This window comes from Notothenia rossii (assembly GCF_949606895.1).
Source record: "Notothenia rossii genome assembly, chromosome: 5".
Taxonomy (NCBI): Eukaryota; Metazoa; Chordata; class Actinopteri; order Perciformes; family Nototheniidae; genus Notothenia; species Notothenia rossii.
Genome location: NC_136903.1, coordinates 1,824,943 through 1,848,204, shown reverse-complemented (window position 1 = coordinate 1,848,204; position 23,262 = coordinate 1,824,943). Strand labels below are relative to the sequence as shown.

The following is a 23,262-nucleotide window of genomic DNA, read 5'->3' as shown; positions in this document are numbered from 1 at the left end:
GTTTTATTTTCATTTCATTTTTATTTGTACACCATTGAGCAAAAAGGAGCAGGGAGAAGAATACAATCTTATATGACCCGCCCCTTTCTAAAAAAAACTAAATAAATACAAATAGATGGTCTGCCCTTCATAATAACAAAAACAAATGTTCACAGCCAAACATAACAGTACACCCTCATCTGAGTCCTACTGGAGAAGAAGGTGGAAAGCGGCGCATAATACTACTACTAATAATATTAATAATAACAATAATAATAATAATAACAACAATAACAACAACAATAACAATGGGACCTGCAAAAAAAGAATGGACATCACATCAAAGACATCAAAATTATTTAGCAATGCAGGACCAAAGTACATAGACTTATTCACATTCTGCTTCTTATAGTCCCATCTTTCTTAATTTATACAATTTCTTTAACTGAAAAATACATATACAATTCTTTAGATCCTTTTGTTGAGAATTCCACAATTTTACACCAACCACCGAAATACACATTTGCTTAAGAGTAGTCCTTGCATAAGGATGCTTAAGGTTTAATTTCCTTCAGTGGTCTTCCTTGTCTGATCCAAAAACAAACAACTGTTGTAAATACACTGGTAACATTCTGCTTTTTGCCCTGAGCATTACGGATGTCTGCAGCTCAGCTATGTCTTTGAGTTTCAAGAGTCCTGACTTAAAAAACAGTCTGTTGGTGTGTTCCCTTGAGTCAGCTTTATGAATTATTCGTACTGCCCTTTTCTGTAATATTGACAATGGCTTTATGTTGCTCATATACGTGTTGCCCCACACTTCTATACAATAAATGAAAAATGGCAAAATAAGTGAACAGTACAACATCCTCAATGCCTTGTAATCTAGCAAATACTTTGCCTTGTTTAGAACAGAAATATTCCTGGACACTTTAGTTTTAACTTGTGCTATTTGTGATTTCCACATCAGGGGGGTATACTACGAAGCAGGATTTTCTCTTAGCGGCTAACTTCAGGGAAAGCTCTGGGTTTCCGGTCCTACGAAGCTGGTTCTCTTTTTAGCAGTCTAGATCTCCATGGTAACTGATGCTGAGCGGCTAACCTGCCCCGGAGCAGGTTAGGTTGCAGGCTAAGAGATCAACTCAGTGAAAGCACTGCCTGCTGACCAATCAGAGCTCAGTGTGCGGAGTTTAAAGTGATCAAGTCATATTACAGGAGAAAGGAAATACAGAAAAGCTGCCGTTGCAGGAAAGACGGCCGGCAAAAATCACCGACTGTGTGAACGTGAACATTAATAGAATATCACCTCCCATCTTCAGAGCAATCTGACTATTAGAACATTAGCGTTAAGAAAGCTCACTTAAATATCTGCCACAACATAAGTAACCGGATCAGAGTAACATTAAGTACAGTCCGCAGCATATCACATCATAATGTATCATATATCTCCTTATCTGAGTCAGCTGAGCCGTATCTGGCCGTGCAACACTCACAGTGTCACATACTGGATGCAGAAGGATTATTTGAAGCAACACATTAAGTTGAGGAAACACTCGAGTCAAATGTAATGAAAGTCAGATGGTGTCTTAGACGGGGCAGTGATATCATAAACCTGTTCATGTACGCATTCAAACACTTGTTCTGTTACCAGCTGTATTCACCTTGCAGGTGCAGCTATGTGGCTTTGATCCTGGATCGAGTGTTTAAGTCATGGATGTTTAAAGTTTAACTTCTTCATATGTCTAATATTATAGTTGACTTTTCATTCAGGAAGTATGACGCTGCGCTGTCAGTACGCTTCTCCATGTTTGTGATTGGTCGAATGCTCCAGATACCACCCCTTTCATGTGAACGCGCTCCTAACTAGATAGGGCACGGCTGGCTTGAGTGATCCACTTGATAACCCGCGTCGTAGCACCTTTTAGCGAGAGCGCGTATGTTTTGGATTAGGCCAACCGGCTAACTCAAACATATCCAGGTTAGGTTGAACCAGCTTCGTAGTACAGGCCTCAGGTGATCATCCAGTGTCAACCCTAAGAATCAAAATTCAGAAACCCTTTCAATAAAAACTCCATCAATGGACAGTGAAATGTTTTCAACTTTTTTGCTATTAGCAAAACCATAAACTTCGTTTTATTCAAATTTAGGGTTAACTTATTTTCATCAAACCATCTTTTAAGTTGGACCATTTCATGTCTAATACACTTTGTTAAAATGTTTAAATCATCTCCTGAACAAAAAAAATTGGTGTCGTCTGCAAACAACACAAATTGCAATAATGTTGACGTTTCACATATGTCATTGATGTACAAAATAAAAGGTTTAGGCCCTAAAACTGAGCCCTGTGGGACACCACATTCTATGTTCATACACTCCGATGTACTACCAGCAAATTGTACATATTGTTGTTTGTTATCTAAATAACTTTTTAACCAATCTAGAACTACTCCTCTCACTCCGTATCTATCTAATTTCGAAATTAATAGGTAATGGTCTATGGTGTCAAATGCCTTTTTTAAGTCAATAAATACACCTATTGTGTATTTCTTTCTATAGCTGTTGTAATGTCTAATTATCATTGTATCTGTGGCATAAAATGGTTTTAAATGGCACACATATTGATAAATACTAACTAACAATAAAATATATATCATCCAAAACATTATTCCCTTCTTGGGAATTTTTATGTATTATTAAGATGATTGTTAATAATAGTAATAACCTGGTGAGCTGGTTGTGTTAGCATTAGCAGATATAACAGAGTGTTGTGTGATTACATGTCGAATCAATGCAAAGACCCAGATCTGTGCCTGGCAACACGAAGGAAGTGAAGAGGTGAAATTCATGTCACCTGCGTATTCGTGCAGCGTGACACATTTAATCTTGAGTGTAAAGTTTGTGACGCTCTGCCCATTGGTGAGAATCAGCTCCACTAATGTAAAGTGCTATAAAGGATGTGTTCATCTCCACAGAGGGAAGAGGAGAAGTGCTGCCAGTCAGACCAGAACTGTACGAGGTAAGAGGAACACATACAGCGTTTTATTCCTCTTTGTGCGGCCCGACCAAGCCAGGAGGCTGAGGCAGAGAGTTCAAATATAACCCGGTGAGGGCATTTATTAAATCATGGGCACATGATTCACAGCCCAATATTACTGTTACCTGTGCACACAGTCACCAGCAACAAGGATCTCACACACACACCAACTGGAAAACAGAACCTAAATACACACAGGACTAATCAAACCAACAATACAAGGGAGGAGACCACACAGGGCACCAGGTGAACACAATCAGCAGTAGAAGGCAAGACGGGAGGGGGAACACTTTTCAAACTAAAACACCAACGAAGCTATACAATCCGTAACTGAGGCCGAGATCTATGGCCCCAGAGATCACCTCCGTTACACTCTTCCTGAGGCCTGTACCACAAAGCAGGATGTTCTCTTAGCCGGCTAACTTCAGGTAAAGCTCTGGGTTTCCGGTCCTACGAAGCTGGTTCTCTTTTTAGCGGGCTAGATCTCCATGGTAACTTATGCTGAGCGGCTAACCTGCCCCGGAGCAGGTTAGGTTGCAGGCTAAGAGATCAACTCAGTGAAAGCACTGCCTGCTGACCAATCAGAGCTCAGTGTGCGGAGTTTAAAGCGATCAAGTCATATTACAGGAGAAAGGAAATACAGAAAAGCTGCCGTTGCAGGAAAGACGGCGGCAAAAATCACTGACTGAACATTAATAGAATATCACCTCCCATCTTCAGAGCAATCTGACTATAAGAACATTAGCGTTAAGAAAGCTTACTTAAATATCTGCCACAACATAAGTGACTGGATCAGAGTAACATTAAGTACAGTCCGCGACATATCACATCATAATGTATCATATATCTCCTTATCTGAGTCAGCTGAGCCGTATCTGGCCGTGCAACACTCACAGTGTCACATACTGTATGCAGAAGTATTATTTGAAGCAACACATTAAGTTGAGGAAACACTCGAGTCAAATGTAATGAAAGTCAGATGGTGTCTTAGACGGGGCAGTGATATCATAAACCTGTTCATGTACGCATTCAAACACTTGTTCTGTTACCAGCTGTATTCACCTTGCAGGTGCAGCTATGTGGCTTTGATCCTGGATCAAGTGTTTAAGTCATGGATGTTTAAAGTTTAACTTCTTCATATGTCTAATATTATAGTTGACTTTTCATTCAGGAAGTATGACGCTGCGCTGTCAGTACGCTTCTCCATGTTTGTGATTGGTCGAATGCTCCAGATACCACCCCTTTCATGTGAACGCTCACCTAACTAGATAGGACACGGCTGGCTTAAGCGATCCACTTGATAACCCGCGTCGTAGTACCGTTTAGCGAGAGCGCGTATGTTTTGGATTAGGCCAACCGGCTAACTCAAACATATCCAGGTTAGGTGGACCCAGCTTCGTTTTCAGTGTTTACTAAAAGAAAATGTATGCAATTTAATTATTTTAACCTGCTTTATTTGGACCTCACATCCTGGAAAAAAAAAGTAAAGGATGAAGTCAAATGCATCAATCTGGTGCACTTTGAGCACAACATGAATTGATGGACACAGCTCTCAAAACTCAGATGAATGGGAGCTGTATACTTTTCAATACTCCAACAATCTTTAGAATATGATCACAACCAATAACAAATCATTTAAACTTGTTTATTCTTATCTTATGTTACCTAGTTAGCATTCTTTGTTTTTATTTACGCATATTTTACTAATCGCTCCCCTTTTAAATAAAATATAGTACACATTGATGTATTACTTTATTTTTTACAACTATATTAAATAGATAAAGGTGTGCTCTCTCTAGCTCTCTCGCTCTCTCTCTCTGTCTCGCTTGCTCAAAGATGCTGTGTGCTCCTCCGTGGCAATGACGGCTTGCGTTAAAAAAATTCCTTTTTTGTTTGTTTTACATTTTGGATTTGCTTGGCGAGCTATTTTTAGAACATGCCCCTGCGGGCGACTAAGTGCCCGTGTTGGCTACCCCTGTTGTAGAGCATAGACATTAAGCTGTTTTATAAAAACATTTAATCCTTTAACTGCCAGACCAAGAAAAAAGCTATGGAAAAATTATTTGTTTGCATTTTCGTATCAAATGGGCCACAAATAACCACAAACATGTTTGTTTTTTTGACTGACCACACAGTTTTGTTTTTATGAGCCTCTACCAAATGGTCGAGCTGGCCTTCTATGGTAAAAGTAATCATCATATACAGTACAGTATTTGTATGCATCAAACTCAAATAAAACACAAACTCAAATATATGTGTTTCTTTTATGGAAAATCAATGCAATGTATACGATGTATACAACCAGATATATTCATAAAAGATAATAAATTATAATTGTAAAAAAAGAAAAATGGAAAAAAGTAATGTAAAGTGTTTTTCATGATAAAAAAAAGACTTGCTCATCTTACTGTATACGCTGAATTGGCCTAACAAGAAACCACTGGCCTAACAGAAAATGTCCATATCCTGTGTTGGCCTAATTTGCTCATCTGTGTGCAATTTTGGGCTGAATGCCATGCATGAAAGGTGCTATATAAATTATTATCACTCTTTCACTCTGAGACTCATAAGGCAGTAATAGATTTAGTAATATTACCATGAATCTAGCCATTTATTTACCATATTTTATTGGAAAATATCTCTGAAACTCTGAAAAAGTCATATTGCTAGTTTACCATAAAAGGCCAATTTGACCGGTTGGTTGAGCATATTTAAAAAAATGACACCCTTGTTAAAACGTTTTTTGTGCATCGTTATCTAATTATGTTCAGTCAGTGCCCTGCCACTAAAATATGTCAAAAATGATATGGTTACCTTACAAAAGTTGCCCAAAAAGAGTGATTTCTTCAGCTGTGATAGCATGCTAACTTCCTCAGTTGAAGCTAGCTGAAGGGCATTCTGTTCGAACCACAGTGACATCTAGAGGTTGTATTGTGCATAACATGTCAACCAAAGGGTAGAGCAGGCTGAATTAGAGGGATTTAAACTTTATTATTTTTATTTTTTAAGATATCAAGACACAAAATGTGCTCAACCAAATGGTGGCGCTGGCAGTTAAAGGGTTCTCTGTTGTTTAATTAGATTCTCAGAGCATTTTCCTGATCCTCTCATGTTTCCTTCTCTTCCAGCAAAACGTGGTCTGCAGGAGGTTCTAGATGAACATAGGCTCAGTCTGAGGAGGAGATGTGAACGTGTGACTGAAGGAACTGGTCAAAGTGAAACCCTCCTCAACAGCATCTTCACTGAGCTCTACATCACACAAGGCCTGAGTGAAGAGGTTAATACCCAACATGAGGTGAGGCAGCTGGAGACAGCTTCCAAGAAGAAGCCCCTCCATGACACTCCAATCAAGTGCCAGGACATCTTTAAAGCCTCACCTGACCAACAGACTCTCATCAGAGCGGTCCTGACCAACGGAGTCGCTGGAGTTGGAAAAAGCTTCTCAGTGCAGAAGTTCACTCTGGACTGGGCCGAGGGTTTGGGAAACCAAGATGTCAGTCTGGTGATCCCGCTCTCCTTCAGGGAGCTGAACCTGATCAAAGGTGAGCAGTACAGTCTTCTCAGGCTGCTCCATGATTTCCATCCCACCTTACAGAAGCTCACAGCAGAGCAGCTGGCTGTCTGCAAAGTGTTGCTCATCTTTGACGGCCTGGATGAAAGCAGACTTTCTCTGGACTTCAGAAACAATGAGGTTGTGTCTGATGTCTCTCAGCAGTCCTCAGTCAACGTGCTGCTGACAAACCTCATCAGGGGGAAGCTGCTTCCCTCGGCTCTCGTCTGGATAACTTCCAGACCTGCAGCGGCCAATCAGATCCCTCCTGAGTGTGTGGACAGGGTGACAGAAGTACGAGGCTTCACTGACGCCCAGAAGGAGCAGTACTTCAGGAGGAGATGGAGTGATGAAGACCTGTCCAGCAGAATCATCTCTCACATCAAGAGCTCCAGGAGCCTCCACATCATGTGTCTGATCCCAGTCTTCTGCTGGATCACTGCTGCAGTTCTGGACCACATGTGGACTACAGACCAGAGAGGAGAGCTGCCCCAGACCCTCACTGACATGTACTCACGCTTCCTGCTGGTCCAGACCAAGAGGAAGAAGCAGAAGTATGAAGAGGGACATGAGACGAGTCCACAGCAGCTGAAGAAGAAGAAGAAGAAGAAGAAGAGTCCACAGCAGCTGACGGAGGCTGACAGGGAGCTTCTTCTGAAGCTGGGGAGGCTGGCGTTTGAACATCTAGAGAAAGGAGACATCATGTTCTCCCAAGAAGACCTGGAGCGCTGTGGTCTGGACGTCACCGAGGCCTTGGTGCACTCAGGAGTTTGTACAGAGATCTTCAGAAGAGAGAGTGTGATCTTCCAGAAAACAGTCTACTGCTTTGTTCATCTGAGCGTTCAGGAGTTTCTGGCTGCAGTCTACATGTTGCACTGTTACACCAACAGAGACACAGAGGTACTGAAGAACTTCCTGCAGGCGGATCAGGATTACCCAACCCTGGAAGCCTTCCTGAAGGGAGCCATGGAGAAATCCCTCCAAAGTGAAAATGGTAACCTGGACCTGTTTGTCCGCTTTCTCCACGGCCTCTCTCTGGAGTCCAACCAGAGACTGTTAGGAGGCCTGCTGGGTCGCACAGACAACAGACCAGAAACCATCCAGAGACTCTTCAGAGGCCAGCTGGGTCACAGAGACATCCAAAGAGCCATCAAGAACCTGAAGGAGATGAACAGTTCTTCAATCTCTCCTGACAGGAGCATCAACATCTTCCACTGTCTGACAGAGATGAAGGACCACTCAGTACATCAGGAGATCACAGAGTTCCTGAAGTCAGATAACAGATCAAAGAGACTCTCTGAGATCCACTGCTCTGCTCTGGCCTACATGCTGCAGATGTCAGAGGAGGTTCTGGATGAGTTGGACCTGAAGAAGTACAACACATCAGAGGAGGGACGACAGAGACTGCTTCCAGCCGTGAGGAACTGCAGGAAGGCACAGTAAGTCCAGATGTGATTCACTTTATAAACTAATGTGGATCAGGAGTTTAATTATTCAAATAAACACAATAACATTTCTGCTGTTTAAATACTGAGAGCAAAATAAACCCAACATTGTTCTTCTATTTATTTATAATAATAGTTAAACTGAAGCGTTTCTCTCTTCATATTGAGTGATGGAGGCGACATGTCAAACACATGAAGGACTCTAGAGGTTTCTCAGCATGTGATCACACCACACAGCAGGACTTACAGTTATCAGAGAAAGCACTTATTACTTTCTAGTAGTTTCTTTATCATTAAACAGACACACATTTCTTATCACAATGTGTTGGAGTTTAAAATCAGATCTATATCATTTCCCACCAATAACAGAGTTATGTCTTAATGCTGATATACTGGGAACATCTGATGGTATTCAGTTGAAAATATTAAAACTTTATTGGTTTGTTAAATTGTGTTTACATGTTCAGATGCTCAGAGAAGCCAAAACATCCTTCATCCATCATTCACATCCAAATATTAAAGAACATCTAAATATGTACATCTCTAATATTCTGAATTTCTGTTTCTTTTGGTAGCAGTCAGCGACAGCAGGAGCACAGACATGTGATCAGATCACCTTGACAACACATTACACTCTATTATCATTTATTATTATATATCATATTAAATGGACTAACAGCAAATGTCAATCAGAACATGTGAAATATGTTTTCATCAAATGCTTGAGTTTAATATAATGTTTACTCTTTTTAACACATGTTGTAATTTATGTGTTATTATAGACTAACTGACTGTGGACTCTCAGAGACTCTCTGTGAATTTGTGGCCTCAGCTCTGAAGTCTGACCCCTCCCATCTGAGAGATCTGGACCTGAGTAAGAACGATCTAAAGGATTCATCAGTGGAGCTGCTGGGTTCTGGACTAAAGAGTCCAAACTGCAGACTGGAGGCTCTCAGGTCAGTTCACTGACTGCAGTTCATACAGATCTTGTTGTGAACTGAGACACAGGACACAGGACCCAAAAGCAGGACTCTGAGACAGCTGTCCAAAAATAGAATGTTGCTTAATAACAAAACTAAGTCGTACTTTCCAAAAATAGAAAGTAGTTAAATAACAAAAACTAAGTCGTACTTCAAAACAAAACTCACTTAACAAAAGGTCTAAATCTCAAAGTAAAGTTTCAGGAGTCAAAAGGCCCAGGTTCTCACGACATGAAACATAACGACTTGACAAGGGAACAAAGAAACACAAGGGCTATTTATAGGTGAGGAGGATGGGCACAGGTGAAAACTATCAGGGCAGGGCCAAGTAATCCAAAAGGCGGGAAACACACAAAGGCAGGAAATGTGGGATCTGGAATGAGAGGGAAGGATAACTTTCAAAATAAAAACAGGAAGTGACAAGATCAAAACACAAGACTCGAGTAAAAAACATAACTTGACCTAACATAACTGTCGAGTCACAACAGATCTGTTTGTGATTATGATTTTCTGAATTTCCCTGAGAACAAATACAATGTAATTGTTATTTGTTCCACTGTTGCTAATGACTGAATATTGATCAGAATAACAGAGAGAAGGTGAATGTGTGAGGGAGTGTTTGAGCTTCCACAGACTCACTCTGAGCTCCATGAGTCAGTGGAGATGCTGTCAGTACTGAGGAGCTGTGAGGGAGATGAAGGAGTTGTTAAACATCTGATCAAAGTTAAAGTTCCAGATTATCAATGGATTGTTTCTACATCATCTCTGACATTAAAACCATGTTTAACTCTGATCACATTATTAAACCTGGAGTTCTTTCAAACAGGAAATTGTTTTCTAAAGTTACATCATGTTTTCTTTATTCAGTCTGAAGAGCTGCAGTTTGTCAGAGATCAGCTGTTTTGCTCTGGCCTCAGCTCTGAAGTCCAACATCCATCTGAGAGATCTGGACCTGAGTAACAACGATCTGCAGGATTCAGGAGTGGAGCTGCTGAGAGATCTTCTGGAGAGTCCAGCCTGCAGACTGCAGACCCTCATGTCAGTGAGGGGTCTCTGCTGGTTCAGCAGTATTGTATTAAACAAAGGGAGGTGTTTCTCTCACTGGGGAAACAGATCATTGATGTTACCCTGCTCTCTCATTCTTCCATCAACTATAGAAGAACAGCTGGAAATGCAAAGCCACCCTTTAGTAATCAGCTCTCTAACAGACTTATGGGGTTTTACAGACGAGTGGGAAAGGTAGTCTGTATTTTATTTTAATGTTTTTTAGTTTCTAGACTAATGACTGGTACATCATCACATCTGTATTTCAGTATGCTACCATGAGCAGCTGGTTAGCTTGACTTAGCAAACAGATGGGGGAAAACAGCTGGCCTGGCTTGGTCTGGCTTTTGTTCTTTATACTTTAATTTTCACACAATTGTTAAATTGAGCAATGCAAATGTGACCGCGGCCGTGCACACGGTCTAAAGTTTAGCTGTTCTAATGATCAAATTTCCCCTTTAACTCAAATTTATGAAACAGCAAAAACTCCACAGATTCAATTAAAAAAAACGATACAGTTGGCAGTCAACAAAAAGGTTCAAGACAAGGATTTACTCCCAAGAGTATGATATGTATCTATCAATATCAGACAGGTTTACAAGCAATACTTTAACCAGTAAAAACAATAATTTATTATGAACTCATCTACACCAAGAATGCTATTTAAATGGTATTCAGCCTATAAAAACTGACTAAATGAGCGCAGACAGTTACTGTTGGGAGGGGGATGCAAGCAGGTACGATCTAAATATCACACGTGCCCTGTACAGACACAGCAACTGAATAGAAAGTGATACATTAAGAAAGGTGCACAATTAACTAAACACACACACAACACACTTAAGGGGCAGTGAAGTGCACGTGAGGGCCTAACACCGCTGAATCCCAACTCCCAAGGCTGCCGCTCACGTCAGGGGGGCTGGATCCCTCAACAAAAGACACAAAACACAACAGTATATCAATTCATTGGATAAGATTCATACAGATAATAAAAACACTAATACTCTTCGGAGATTAGGAATTGGAGCAACAATGTAAACAAAAGCATCAAAACGAGCTACTATAACAAACCAAAATAAGGGAAACAGAACAGTAAAACAAAACAACAGTGGCGGATAATCTATAAAAGAACAAAGCACATGTTACAGAAATGCCGCCATAAACATTAACTTTGTAAAAACCATGATCGCTCATACCTTATGTCACACACACACACCCTGACACACCAAGCAGTCACCAGAGAACTCGCCGACGCCGACTGTTGCGTCGGCGAGTTCTCCTGCGTCTTGGCCATGTGTCGCACTGGAACACACCGCAAAGACTTCAGCCGAGCACGTACGAACTGCGCATGCGTGAGCGGCAATAACTCTCCTTACCAGCAGGCGGCGGTAGTGTGTATTCATCATTAAAAACAGGCAACAACTGGAAGACAGAGAAGAAGAACAGACTGCGTGATATAAACAAATAACGTGTGCGTTCCATTTTCACTCTCGTCCATCGAAAACATGTTTCGTGCGGTACTGGAGCTATCAGCCATTGGAGTGTTGCTTGTGGAAGACATTCTCAAGCAACCGTTTCGTTTCTCATGCACTGATTCGCTAGCTGAACAGCCAATCAGAGTGATTTCTTTGTCCGACTGCCTGTGGTCGACGCACGGCCGATTCAACATGTTGAATCGGCCGTGCGTCGGCCATGAAAGGCCAAATAAGGCATGTCACGGCCGGCGGTGCGGGACACACCAAATTGAGTTTGGGCGACAGGGCACGCTTCGTCGTCCGACTAACGAAAACGGACGATTTCGGCCTGGTGTGTCAGGGGCTTAAAACTCAAACACCCAGAGCCTAACATGCCACGAACTCGATCATTGTGGAGACTTACCGGAAACGTCTCGGTCGAACGGGAAATAACTATCAGGTATCAGCTGTTTAAATATTGTTTACCAAGTGAAGGGAATGCGGAAGTGGGCGGTACCTCAGTAGCGCGATACAACGGTGGCCGAAAAGTGGTTTACCTCTATGGTCGGCTGCACAAACTTTAAAAAATATGAAAATTAGGATCACAAGAGAAACAGACAAGCTAACTCTCCTCCAACATATGGCTTTCTATCCATTATGAATAATCACACAAAGATAACATCTAGTGAAATGATGTTCTCCTCAAACTCATGGGTCTATCCCCCAGAGAAGGACTGCTAGCAGCTCTGCAGTCACAGTGCAGAATAAGGGAAACCATGCCTCCCACAGAGCCTACCACAGTGTGCCTATGGGATGTGATGCGTATTGAAGTTATTCTCCTTTTGGTTATGGACCAATCTTGGTGCTCCACCCCTTTTTTTCCAGTTGTGTACCTGACCTACCAGAAAGGCACCCTTAAGAGGTAAGATGAGATATAACATGACTCACTCTGTGCTCCATGAGTCAGTGGAGATGCTGTCAGTACTGATGAGCTGTGAGGGAGATGAAGGAGTTGTTAAACATCTGATCAAAGTTAAAGTTCCAGATTATCAATGGATTGTTTCTAAATCATCTCTGACATTAAAACCCTGTTTAACTGATCAGATTATTAAACCTGGAGTTACTTCAAACAGGAACTTTGTTTTCTAAACTTACATCATGTTTTCTTTATTCAGACTGAGGAACTGCAGGTTGTCAGAGATCAGCTGTTCTGCTCTGGCCTCAGCTCTGAAGTCCAACATCCATCTGAGAGATCTGGACCTGAGTCACAACAGGCTGAAGGATTCAGATGAGAAGCTGCTGAGAGATCTTCTGGAGAGTCCAGACTGCAGACTGCAGACCCTCAGGTCAGTGAGGGGTCTCTGTTGGTTCAGCAGTATTGTATTAAACTCAGGGAGGTGTTTCTCTCACTGGGGAAACAGATCAGTGATGTTACCCACTGACTGCAGGCTCTCTCATTCTTCCATCAACTAGAGAAGGCCAGCTGGAAATGCAAAGCCACACTTTAGTGATCAGCTCTCTAACAGACACATGGGGTTTTACAGAAGAGTGGTAATGTGTTTTTTATGGGATGTTTTTAGTTTCTAATGACTGGTTACTTCCTGTCACGCAGCTGAGAGCTGTGGCAGTCAGTCGTAGTGTTTGCAGAGAAGATATGATGGGATGTAAAACATTAGATCAGGACTCTGAAGCTGACTCAAACAACAAACACTTATTTTAAACTGGATCTCAAACTGTTGGGTTGTGTTCATCTCTACAGGATCGGATATAAGATCCAGAAGACCTGTGAGTACTGAAACCATGTCCTCCATTCACCAAGATATGAAACTCTTTGATGGAGCATGAGCTCAGAGGAAAACAACTCTCTCTTCATCATTCTGGCTGTTTCTCTTCATGTTTTATCATCATCATTATTCTCTCTCTCTCTCCCCCTCTCCTCTCAGGTGACAGGAAGTGAAGACACACAGAAAGGTGAGAGGTCGTACCATGTGAACTTTATTTATTGAGGTTTCACTACAGAGTAAAATGTAGTTATTGCTCAGTGTTTTCTGGGATTCAAGAGAAATCTGCAGCTCAGGTTTGATGTGTTCAGTTTGTTTATGAGCGTGGAGGCCTTTTGGAAAACATGAAAGAAGGCTGCAGACTTCCTGTTGGCTGTCCTCAATATGAAATGAACAAAAACAATCAATTGTACTTAAAGCTTTTCTTAAGAAGAAAGATGTGTCACCATAACTCTGCAAACGCTTCATCAGATTTAGGATCCAGTTTTTTGACAATTAGATTTCTCACATTGAAGGAATTCTCTTTGGTGTGTTGTCACAGAGAGAAGAAACCTGAAAATACATTTGAAATGAAGAAATATATGTAATTATATATCAGTTCATCTGCTGTGATCAATGTCTCACGCTCTGCTGTGATTGGCTGGGACTGATGTCACATGTTAACTCGTTAATAATCCATTGGAAATGGACAGCGGACTCACGGTACGTCTACACTACAGGCATCAAAAAATGCTTTCAACGCTTCGCCCATTCACTTGAATGGGGTGACGTAGAAGATTTGTAATCTTCGCCGAACTGCCTTGTGGGGAGCATGGCATGGCTTTGCAAGCATCACGAGCATCTATCGGCATCAAAAGTTGAACAATGTTCAACTTTTGAGGCTCGATGCTTGGCATCAGCCAATCAATTCCCGTTTATGCAAATCCCGCCAGTGCAAGCTCAGCCAATCAAACCGCGTGCAAGCAGGGAGAGCCAGACCGCAGTTCATTTCCTCATATTCCAAACGAGATATTACGGTAGCAAATCACCCGGTTCTTTACGACCAGAACTATTTACCGGGATACAAACCGGAGGAACCAGGCATGGAGGGAGGTGGCAGAGACAGTGGGTGAAACTGGTAGGTTTTCGCCTGTTTGGAGAGTTTATATCCAGTTTACTTCGTTTTAACATTGCTATTGCTTTGTATTTCGGGGGCGGGAGATTCATGTGATTGGTTGCTCGCAAAAAATCGCCAAGCTTCAGACACGCCCAGCTTCAAGATTTTTTCATGCCTGTAGTGTAGACGGGCCGTCAGAGGTTCCCAGTGATCTGAATATTTAGCTTTGGTCTTTGGATGTTCTGTTATTGTAGTTTGTGTTCGTTGAGCTGGAGTTGAACTTTACTGACTCTGTTTCATAACTCCAGGCTCCAGTGTTCTTCTCACCTGAACACACCTGGACCTTCATACAGCTGATCCTCTAACACGACCAAACACTACTTTAATCATATCTTTATATTACCATCCTTCTTTCATTCCATGCCATGTTTGCACACGTCTGCACAGCCCTCCACTTTAAAATACAACTCTCTGTAGTTTTACATATATTTCATATTTACATAAGTGTTGTAGCTTTTACGGTTCTTTGTATATTTTTAATTATATTTAAATATGGTGTAAATACTTGTCTAATTCTTTTTTTAATGATAAATAGTTTCTTGAAAATAGTTATTTTTATTATCTTTATATATGTAACCTTCCATTGCAACTTATGTTGTTTATGTTCCCACCACCAGTCACTAAATCTACTTCCTTGTCTGTGTGAACGGACCAGGAAATAAAGGTGGTTCTGATGAGGGACTGCATTCAGAAGAACCTCTGCTATACAGTAAACTAACCTAGGATGGTGTCAGCCTAACATAAACATGACTACGTTCAGATAACAGGTTCAACAGGGATTCTGAACCAGAGGCCTTTAAATACTCAGGTAGAGTACAAGTACATCAACATGGTACTTTAGTACAGTACATGAGTATATATACTTAGTTCCTTCACACCACTGTCTGTATATACAGTACAGAGAGGTGAGAGCAGATCAGATAGTATTGATCCAGTGAGAACAAATACTCTCCTCTATCAGTTGAAGAAGCCCGTCTACAATCTACTGTTGGTTTTATAACCAAAGTATTTCCCTGTTTCTCTTCCAGGTCCCAGAGGGTTACCTGTTGACCCGTGTCCATCTCAAAATGGTCCGCAGCCATCCCATAATCCTGCGTTAGGGGAGGGAGACGTTCTCCCTGTAATCAAAGCACTGGGTTCTCTTGGAGACGCGCTCTTTAAAGTCTTTGAGGACAAAGTCAGAAAAAGCCAAGAAGAAGACATGTGTTGAGCTCTTCTTTGTGTTCATCACCCCAGGTTCATTAATGTGTAATCAAATGTTCCCGTTGATTTGTAACTCTTCTAAAGGAGCTCTGCCTGGTGTCATTGAAACTGTGCTAAAGGTTTGTGTGCATGGAGTGTTTATGAAATGTGATCAGATATTGTTTTAACCTTTAAAGGTCCCCTATTATGCTATTTTTAGCCATATATTATGGGTCTCAGATATATATAAAAAATATATCTATAATGTGTTTTACTCAAAATACCAAACAGATCATGCATTTTAGAAATCCCTCATATCCCTCTATTTCAGCCTGTTAGAGAAACGCTGATTCGGGGTCCTTAGCTTGAAAAAAAAACAAAAAGAGGAGGGGGAGCTTGTGCCTGCTCAGAATTCTACGGAGATACAGCTTAATGCTGCCGTGCTGAAACGTCATATCATGTTCCAAACCACATCAAGGATTATTTATGAAAACAGTATGGAGCTCAAATGCTTTTTCTCTTGCGGTTTCACCACAAGCTGAGTTCTTTTTTTATAGAGTGGTGCAGTGACGAGTCCTAAAACCCTGAAGTGAGTCAGCATTTTGAACTACAGGTTCACTCGTCTCAGAGTCAATGGGATTTCTCCATAGGAATTTGGAGAGAGAAGGATCACGTTCTGTTCTACGACATTAAACACATCAGCAGTGACCCCACTGGTGATTCTTGAAGAGTGTACGTGTCTGAAAAACGATGGTTGTTACCAAGTGGCTGAATAGGGCTACAGAAGTTGTGGAGGACGTTGTACGTCATTACGCCGAACACGTAAACACTCCTCTAAGTTAGTTTCTGTTCTGCTTGAAAGCAAGTCCCTGCCTCCTGCAGACTGTTCAAACAAACGCTTCAACTCGTTCCATTTAGAATCTGTGTGTTTGAATATGGATCTGAAGTTGGCGTGACGTTGAAGTCGTGCTGCTGTACTCAGCTTTAGTTCGTTTATAGCATAACGTTAGAATTTTGCTTCTGGCGGTTAGATTTATTATACGAAAAATATAAAAGTAGGGTAGACATTTGGAGATTATCCGGCTGAACAAAACGTGCATTTCTCAAACAGGTTTGTTTTCCACAGACCTTATTTCCAGCTATTTTCCAAAATCCTATGCAGAAATCCCGTTGGTTTTTTTGTCGAGGGAACCAGCAGCTTACTTCCTGGTAAATACGTCATCCCTGCACCACTCTATTTCCAGCTTTTTTACACATACTTTCTCCAGTAGAGGTTAGCTCTGATTGTTAGCGATGCTTGCTTATGTAAACAAAGACCATATTACGTCCAAAACAGTCGGGCATTGTTTCTGATAGCAACATTTCTGATATTACGTCATATTGGATGCAAATCTGGATCAGATCCGTCGTTCCCCCGTTTTTAGAGATGTGGGTATGGAGGAAAAAGAGAGAGGGTTTTATTTCCTGACAATTTGTGAGTTCCCTGAAGATGTGTTACAGGATGTGTACTTTTAAATTGTGTAATTTTTTTTTATGTATAGTTAACATTAAGCTGTCTTTGGCTCTTTTCTGCTGTAACAAATATAAATGTCCCCTCCGTGGGATGAATAAAGGTTTTCTGATTCTGATTCTTTCAAATTAAATGCATGAGCAGCTGTGGAGAGAGTGGATTCGGTTTATTGACGGTTGACGGGGATCTGTGTCCACAACAGAGGCCTTGCAGTGGCTTATAGCCTATACCTGAGGGCTGGATCAAATGGTTTCACTGGTATAGAGAATTGTAATGTAATTTAGCTACAAGAAATGGATAATTGGTTAAGTGGTTAGCTATTAGCTCCCAAGTGCCTTTTTTTCTAGGCGCAACCAGGCGCAAGGAAGGCGCCAAGAGTTGAAAATATTTCTACTTTTGGAACGGAGCAGCGTGCACCGCTTGTCATGTGACGAGGAACAACCAATCACAGCCGAGAGATATCTTTACTTTCATGGCTTAGTTGAATACTCGATTCTGATTGGTCAATTCAGAACACGTGACACGTTGTTAATACCGAACAGACAGACCGCTGTCAAGGATTTATTGACCGTTGTTAAGGACGCTCACATCTGCAGAAAGAAGTTCGGTCGATTTAACTGTATACAGTTTGGCCGAAAAGCAAACTGCATGCAGTTTGCTTTCAAACTGGGACAAGAAAAACAGCGGAGAAGTAACGGGGCAGAAACCCTCCTTTTTACGCAACGGTCCAGACATAGACATCAAGCGGCGACACATATTCAGTTGCCAGTTACTTTGGCATTAGGGCAGGGATATCTAGATACTTTCCAAGGTTTGACATAATGAATTGTGCTATTTTTAAAGCAAGCAACGAAGTTTTCAAATCTGTAATCAAAGAGGTCCTCAAAAACGCTATCGAAGCAGTTCCTGCCGTTGCTACGTTAGTTCAAACAGTAACAACAGACTATTTCTCTGAGCGGATGCATGTCAATTTAAATAAATAATAGCTTACTATTTTTTAAATCAATACAAAGATTTTCTAAATCTATAAAAGCATTTCAATTAATATTGGGAGTCATATCGTTACTTTGTTGAGAATGTGGCCGTGTAATAAGCGGGATAATGTGCAGCGACTTGGTCATTATGGGGAATACATAATACACAGCTGCAAACACTTACAGAAGGTTAATGGGCAGATAGAAGGTGGCGGCCGTAACACTGCATTACTGCCATCAGGTAAGCACACAACCACAAAAATAATATTCTCAATGACAGCCATGCATTATAACTGTACAACTCTCAAGCAGGAACAAACATGCTCCGAACTGTTTTAATTTATATAAGCTTGAAATGTCTGCCAGCAGGTGTCCCTCCTTTCCCACTAATCTTGGGTTATGCTTCTCATTCTCTGTTAGATGGAACAAAAATCATTCCTGAATTATGTATTCAGCACATTTAGTGGGATTATGTTCCGTAATACTTTAATAGATTTTATTAAACCCTCATTTATATTTCTTCATTAAAGTGATTTTTCCTCCAGTTTCTGAATTTCAATCTACAATGCTTTTTGGTGTAGGGCAGGGGTCGGCAACCTTTTTGAAAAAATGTGTGATCAGTGTACACTGCCTACCACTGCTTACCTCTAATGAGCCTTGGTAGAACTAGTGTCCGAGTCATGGGGTCCAGAACTGACTGAAGACATGTGGAACAGAACACAGGCATGGTTCGATGTACAGGGAACTGGAACTTTGAACAGGTGTTTTCATCTTTTCTGCCTGAAGATTCACAAGTTCTTGATCAGGTGTTTGACGTGGGCTGGCATGATCCTTTCTGCAGCGATGAATAAAGAAAACATTTTTAATAATAGTAATGATGGTAACAACAATAATAGCAGTATAACTATTTATATAGCACTTACACATTTGCAAAGTGATTCTCACAACAAAAATAAAGAACAAAACAATATCAACAATAACAAAGATAGGAATGTTAAGAGACAAAGAAGAGGCCGACTACAAAAGGTAGACTCAGTGGCTCTTGATGACATCAATGAGCAGTCCCAATAGATGCTGTGGTATAAACAGAAATAGAATAGGTCCAGATTTCTTCTATTTTGTGTTGGATGATTTGTTTTATTGATTGCTGATGGATGTATATATATAGGGTTTCATCAACAGCAGTAAAGCATTAAGTTGCTACATTAACGTACACTGAACTGGAAAACAACTTACCACTATTTAGGAAAGGCTCTGATCAGGAGGGTTTACTAGTAGGAGAGCAAAGAGGTGGAGGAGGTCTCTGTCATGTACAACCCTTGGTAGATGTTACACCTGAAAGAAAGATGAGGAAATAAGAGAAGACAGGAGGACAAACATCCTCTTGAGTAAAAGACCAATCATGTCAAGCTTTAACCTGAGCCTGTTTTTTCAGTCTTTACAATGCTCTGTTGGAAATTACATTCCAAAGGCTAAATTCAAACTCAATTCCATAAATAACTGGGAACCAAAGTGCTTTACCTGATAGAACACGTTCCACACGGAGCAGCAACCATCCGGCTTGGCCTTTTGCTGCATCTCCTCCCTCTCCACTGTTTCCAGTAGATCTCTACTGTTCAATAAAACTGAAGTTCCCCAAAAAATCATATTCAAAAAGTTCAAAACAATAACTTGCTTTTGGCATTGAAATGGATTAGAATCTCACCTTTTTCCTGGATGTCAGGAAGGCCAGGAAGTCGTTCCCTTCAAGTCCGCAACCAGTCATAGGGGTTCAAATGCAAAACCTGAACAATGACAAGAGCGAGACTTACATTTTGCAATTATATTTGTAATTAATACCAGAGCAGTGTGTACATAGGCCCTGTAGACATGCAGAGAACAGATCAAGTCCCCTGAAAGACTCACACACTTTGGTGATGTCCTCATCTGATAATGTTTCATTTTTTAGCAGCAAAGTAACATCACTCAAAGTATATGTCGGACCCAACTCATTTACAGTATGTTTTGCATCTCCTCAACAATGGTCTGTATAGTTGAGTAGAAACAAACTGTTCCTAAAATTTCACGTAGATTAACACACATTTCTAAGAAAAGTTTAAAATGAAGCACAAAAACCCTCTTTGTGTTAAGCGACACACAAAGTACAGCTTAGCATGCTAACCTTTGGTAGAGAGCTAGAGTTACATAACTTCATGTTCAACACAAAACCTTTAACGTGCATTACATTGACGATTTTAAACAAAAGGTAACTCTCTCAACTTGTACGATAACGTTAAGTTAACTTACCCTAAAATAACTACATCACGTTTTTCAGGGGAAACACAAACTGCAGAAAACTTTAGCTGCTAACTCTTGTAAGCTAAGACAGCTAGCTTCCTAGCAAACGTAAGGTTAAGTTAACATCAACGTAACGTTGTAAGAAAGCAAAACGAACCTTCGAGAAAGCTTTTACTCTCAGACTTGGTGAAATTGTGTCGTGTTGCTTACCGCGTTTCCCAGTAGAGAGAGTTGTCAGAGCGGTGCCTCTCAGAAGAGCAGCCGCTGGGCGGAGTCCCAGAAACGCTCAACTGATCTTCACTCCTCGACCGTTAGTGCCAGTCAAAACATACCGCTTTGTTGAAGAATTTTAAATTCTATCCTGTGTTCTATAGGGAGCCAGTGTAAGGCAGCCAGAACAGGAGTAATGTGGTCCCTTTTCCTAACTCTGGTTAGTACACGAGCTGCAGCATTTTGAATCAGCTGAAGAGACTTGACTGACTTCTTGGTACACCCTGATAATAAGGAGTTACAATAATCCAGCCTTGAAGCAGAGTCCTGCATCGGGTCGGGTATCCGCGGGTACCCGACGGGTGACCCGCAAAAAAGGTGATTTGCGGGTGGTATTTTTTCAAACGCTTTTTTCCGGGTTCGTTTCTGGGTAAAACAAAGATGATGCGGGTCGGGTTGCGGGTGTTGCCTAATAAATATATTGAAACAATAATAATTGTTATAATAGTTTAATGTTTAAATCCTCAGACCTCTCCTCCGCGGGACCGAGCATAATCATAACCTCTGCAGTGCATCTATCTGCTGCTGAGCGCGCCACATTCTGAATGGCTGAGGTGAAGCTCTCTATAGCGGAGAATACAGCATTTTCAATAACTCTTCCTCAAGAGCAAAATCCAACGTCTAGGAGGCTTTTGGTGTCATCCTAGATGGAGAGAATAAACAACATCCCAGGCTTTTTGAGCCAAATATGCAACTGCGTGTGTTAATAATTGCACGTTTTCACTGCTTATATATATGCGGGTTCGGGTCGGGTTGCGGATCTTGTGCCGGCGGGTCGGGTCGGGTTGCGGAACTAATTGGCAATATGTGCGGGTAGCGGGGCGGGTTCGGTATTGCACGTCACGGGTGCGGGGCGGGAGCGGGTCTTGAAAATCAGACCCGTGCAGGACTCTGCCTTGAAGTAACAAATGCATGGACTAGTTTCTCTGCATCGTTTTGAGGCAAGATATTCCTAATTCCGCTAAATGTGCTAAATGTAAATTTTTGTGACAAAACTCCAGAACTCCTTAATGTCCCCCTAACATGACACTTTGACTATTTTCATCATCCAGGGAAACACACCAGTAAATACACCTCTCTTTATCCGCTCCAAGAGCTTCAAAGGGCGGACTCATGAGCACCGTAATGTCCCCCTAACATGGCGCTTAGACTATTTCCATCATCCAACTTCAAAGGGGCTTCCTTATAGTTAATAAAGTAATTAAACAATAACATGTCATATAACCTTATATTACCATAAAAGAGTCACTAAGTAAAATTTACCCCTATTAAAGAACACTATCTTATAGAAGGCCATACAACCACCACAGGTGACCAAAACAAGTCATACTATCATACTATCTGGTTTTATCATTGACAAATAATGACCTACTAAGACACTCAGGTTTCACATCAAAAAGTCTTATTCCCCCCTTTGTGCAATATCCTTACCAGAGCTATAAACAAACAAGTCGTAAAAGATAAGAGGGTCAAAGATCAGATGTCAAAGGTAAGATGTCAGAGTGACAGGTGCCACTTCAAAGGGATTTGGAGGCGGGACTAAGGTTTATGAGGGTCATAAATCACTCTCTCATCAGGTACTTCATCTCATTCTGACACAAGCGGTAGTCTTATAATACCCTCATAATATCTAGTTACTCAATTATTGTATTTATTCATGATGAAGTAGTGTCCTGGTCTCCTCCTCAACTAACAAACACTCAAAAAGAATTGAACTATCAAAAGAGCTGTAATCGTCAGAAAGCAGTGAAGTTATTCTTAATGAATTTAGTGATGTTTAGGATTTAGCATTGTGACACGCTTTTAATTTACCGTATACCATTTCTATTTCTCACCTGCTCTGGTGTGAGATTCAGCTCCTCAAAGACTTTGGGACCCTCCTCTAGCAGTGCAGTCTGCTGCTTTGATACAGACTGGTAAGGGGTGTTTGCAGGTCCAGTTGTACAGTCTTTGGCGTGTATCTTTGGGAATGGCCTTCAATGACCGACAGGATAGCACTTTTCTTTGGCTTTGTCTCTTGTTCTTCACTTTGGTGGAGTTGTTCACAGAATAACTTGAAATCATCAGCAGATGGTCTCATGTGCTGAAACAGGTCTTTGGTTTGAACTTGTTCTTTGATGGCGAAGATGTTAGGCACCTCATGGTACTTCACCATTTTAGTGCTAGGCTGTGTCCATGTGCATGGCTTCTCTGTGCATGTCTGGTTTTCTCTCTTCTCAACAGCAGCCAAAACTGTAAACATAAGTGCTGCTGCGTGGGAACAAACCTCTCCTAACCCTGCCATGCATACGCGCCATCACCACTGTACCGTCCTCCTGCACCACAATCCATGGAGATGTTGGTTTGCTGTTCAAAGCCTGGGAAGGATTGACCTGTTAAGTGAAAAATGCAGTACATTAATTTTGTCATATAAAAGCTAAACTCTCCTGAGTTTGTAAAAATGTAAGATTCAAAGGTTTATTGTCAAATACAATAGCTACAGCGCAGATTGCCATTTAATATCTGAAGTCCCAGGCTGCTCCAAAAGTAGGCTACAACATACAATATCCTTAAGATATAAAAAAACAAGTAAAAATAGAACAGGTGACAGAGAATCGTGAAATAAACATGAACCTCTTGCTTATGTAGA

The 23,262-nt window shown here is 41.2% G+C and overlaps 1 protein-coding gene and 1 long non-coding RNA gene across 9 annotated transcripts in view; one reads left to right on the top strand and one right to left on the bottom strand.

Moving 5' to 3' along the window:
• LOC307040805 (protein NLRC3-like) overlaps positions 1–23,262 on the top strand; it is a 61,956-nt gene that overhangs the window by 22,217 nt on the left and 16,477 nt on the right. Inside the window, exons 5-12 of one of the 7 annotated variants that reach the window (XM_079683915.1) lie at positions 2,949–2,992; positions 6,139–7,999; positions 8,788–8,961; positions 9,853–10,023; positions 12,659–12,829; positions 13,243–13,268; positions 13,427–13,454; positions 15,449–17,230. In XM_079683915.1, the coding sequence (XP_079540041.1) occupies positions 2,949–2,992; positions 6,139–7,999; positions 8,788–8,961; positions 9,853–10,023; positions 12,659–12,829; positions 13,243–13,268; positions 13,427–13,440 (2,461 nt within the window). In that variant the 3' untranslated portion in view covers positions 13,441–13,454; positions 15,449–17,230. Of the gene's footprint in view, positions 1–2,948; positions 2,993–6,138; positions 8,000–8,787; positions 8,962–9,852; positions 10,024–12,658; positions 12,830–13,242; positions 13,269–13,426; positions 14,382–14,668; positions 17,231–23,262 lie in introns of those variants that run through there. The other 6 variants (XM_079683918.1, XM_079683916.1, XR_013808617.1 and 3 more) reach the window with 6 other exon arrangements.
• LOC307040854 lies at positions 12,836–19,716 on the bottom strand. 2 transcript variants are annotated; one of them, XR_013808622.1, is made up of 4 exons: positions 19,608–19,716; positions 19,323–19,421; positions 18,732–18,921; positions 12,836–12,966 (listed from the first exon to the last, which is right to left on the bottom strand). It is a non-coding gene; the product is annotated as an uncharacterized lncRNA (long non-coding RNA). The 2 variants fall into 2 exon arrangements; XR_013808623.1 differs by lacking the exon at positions 12,836–12,966 and having other exon boundaries at positions 16,793–18,921.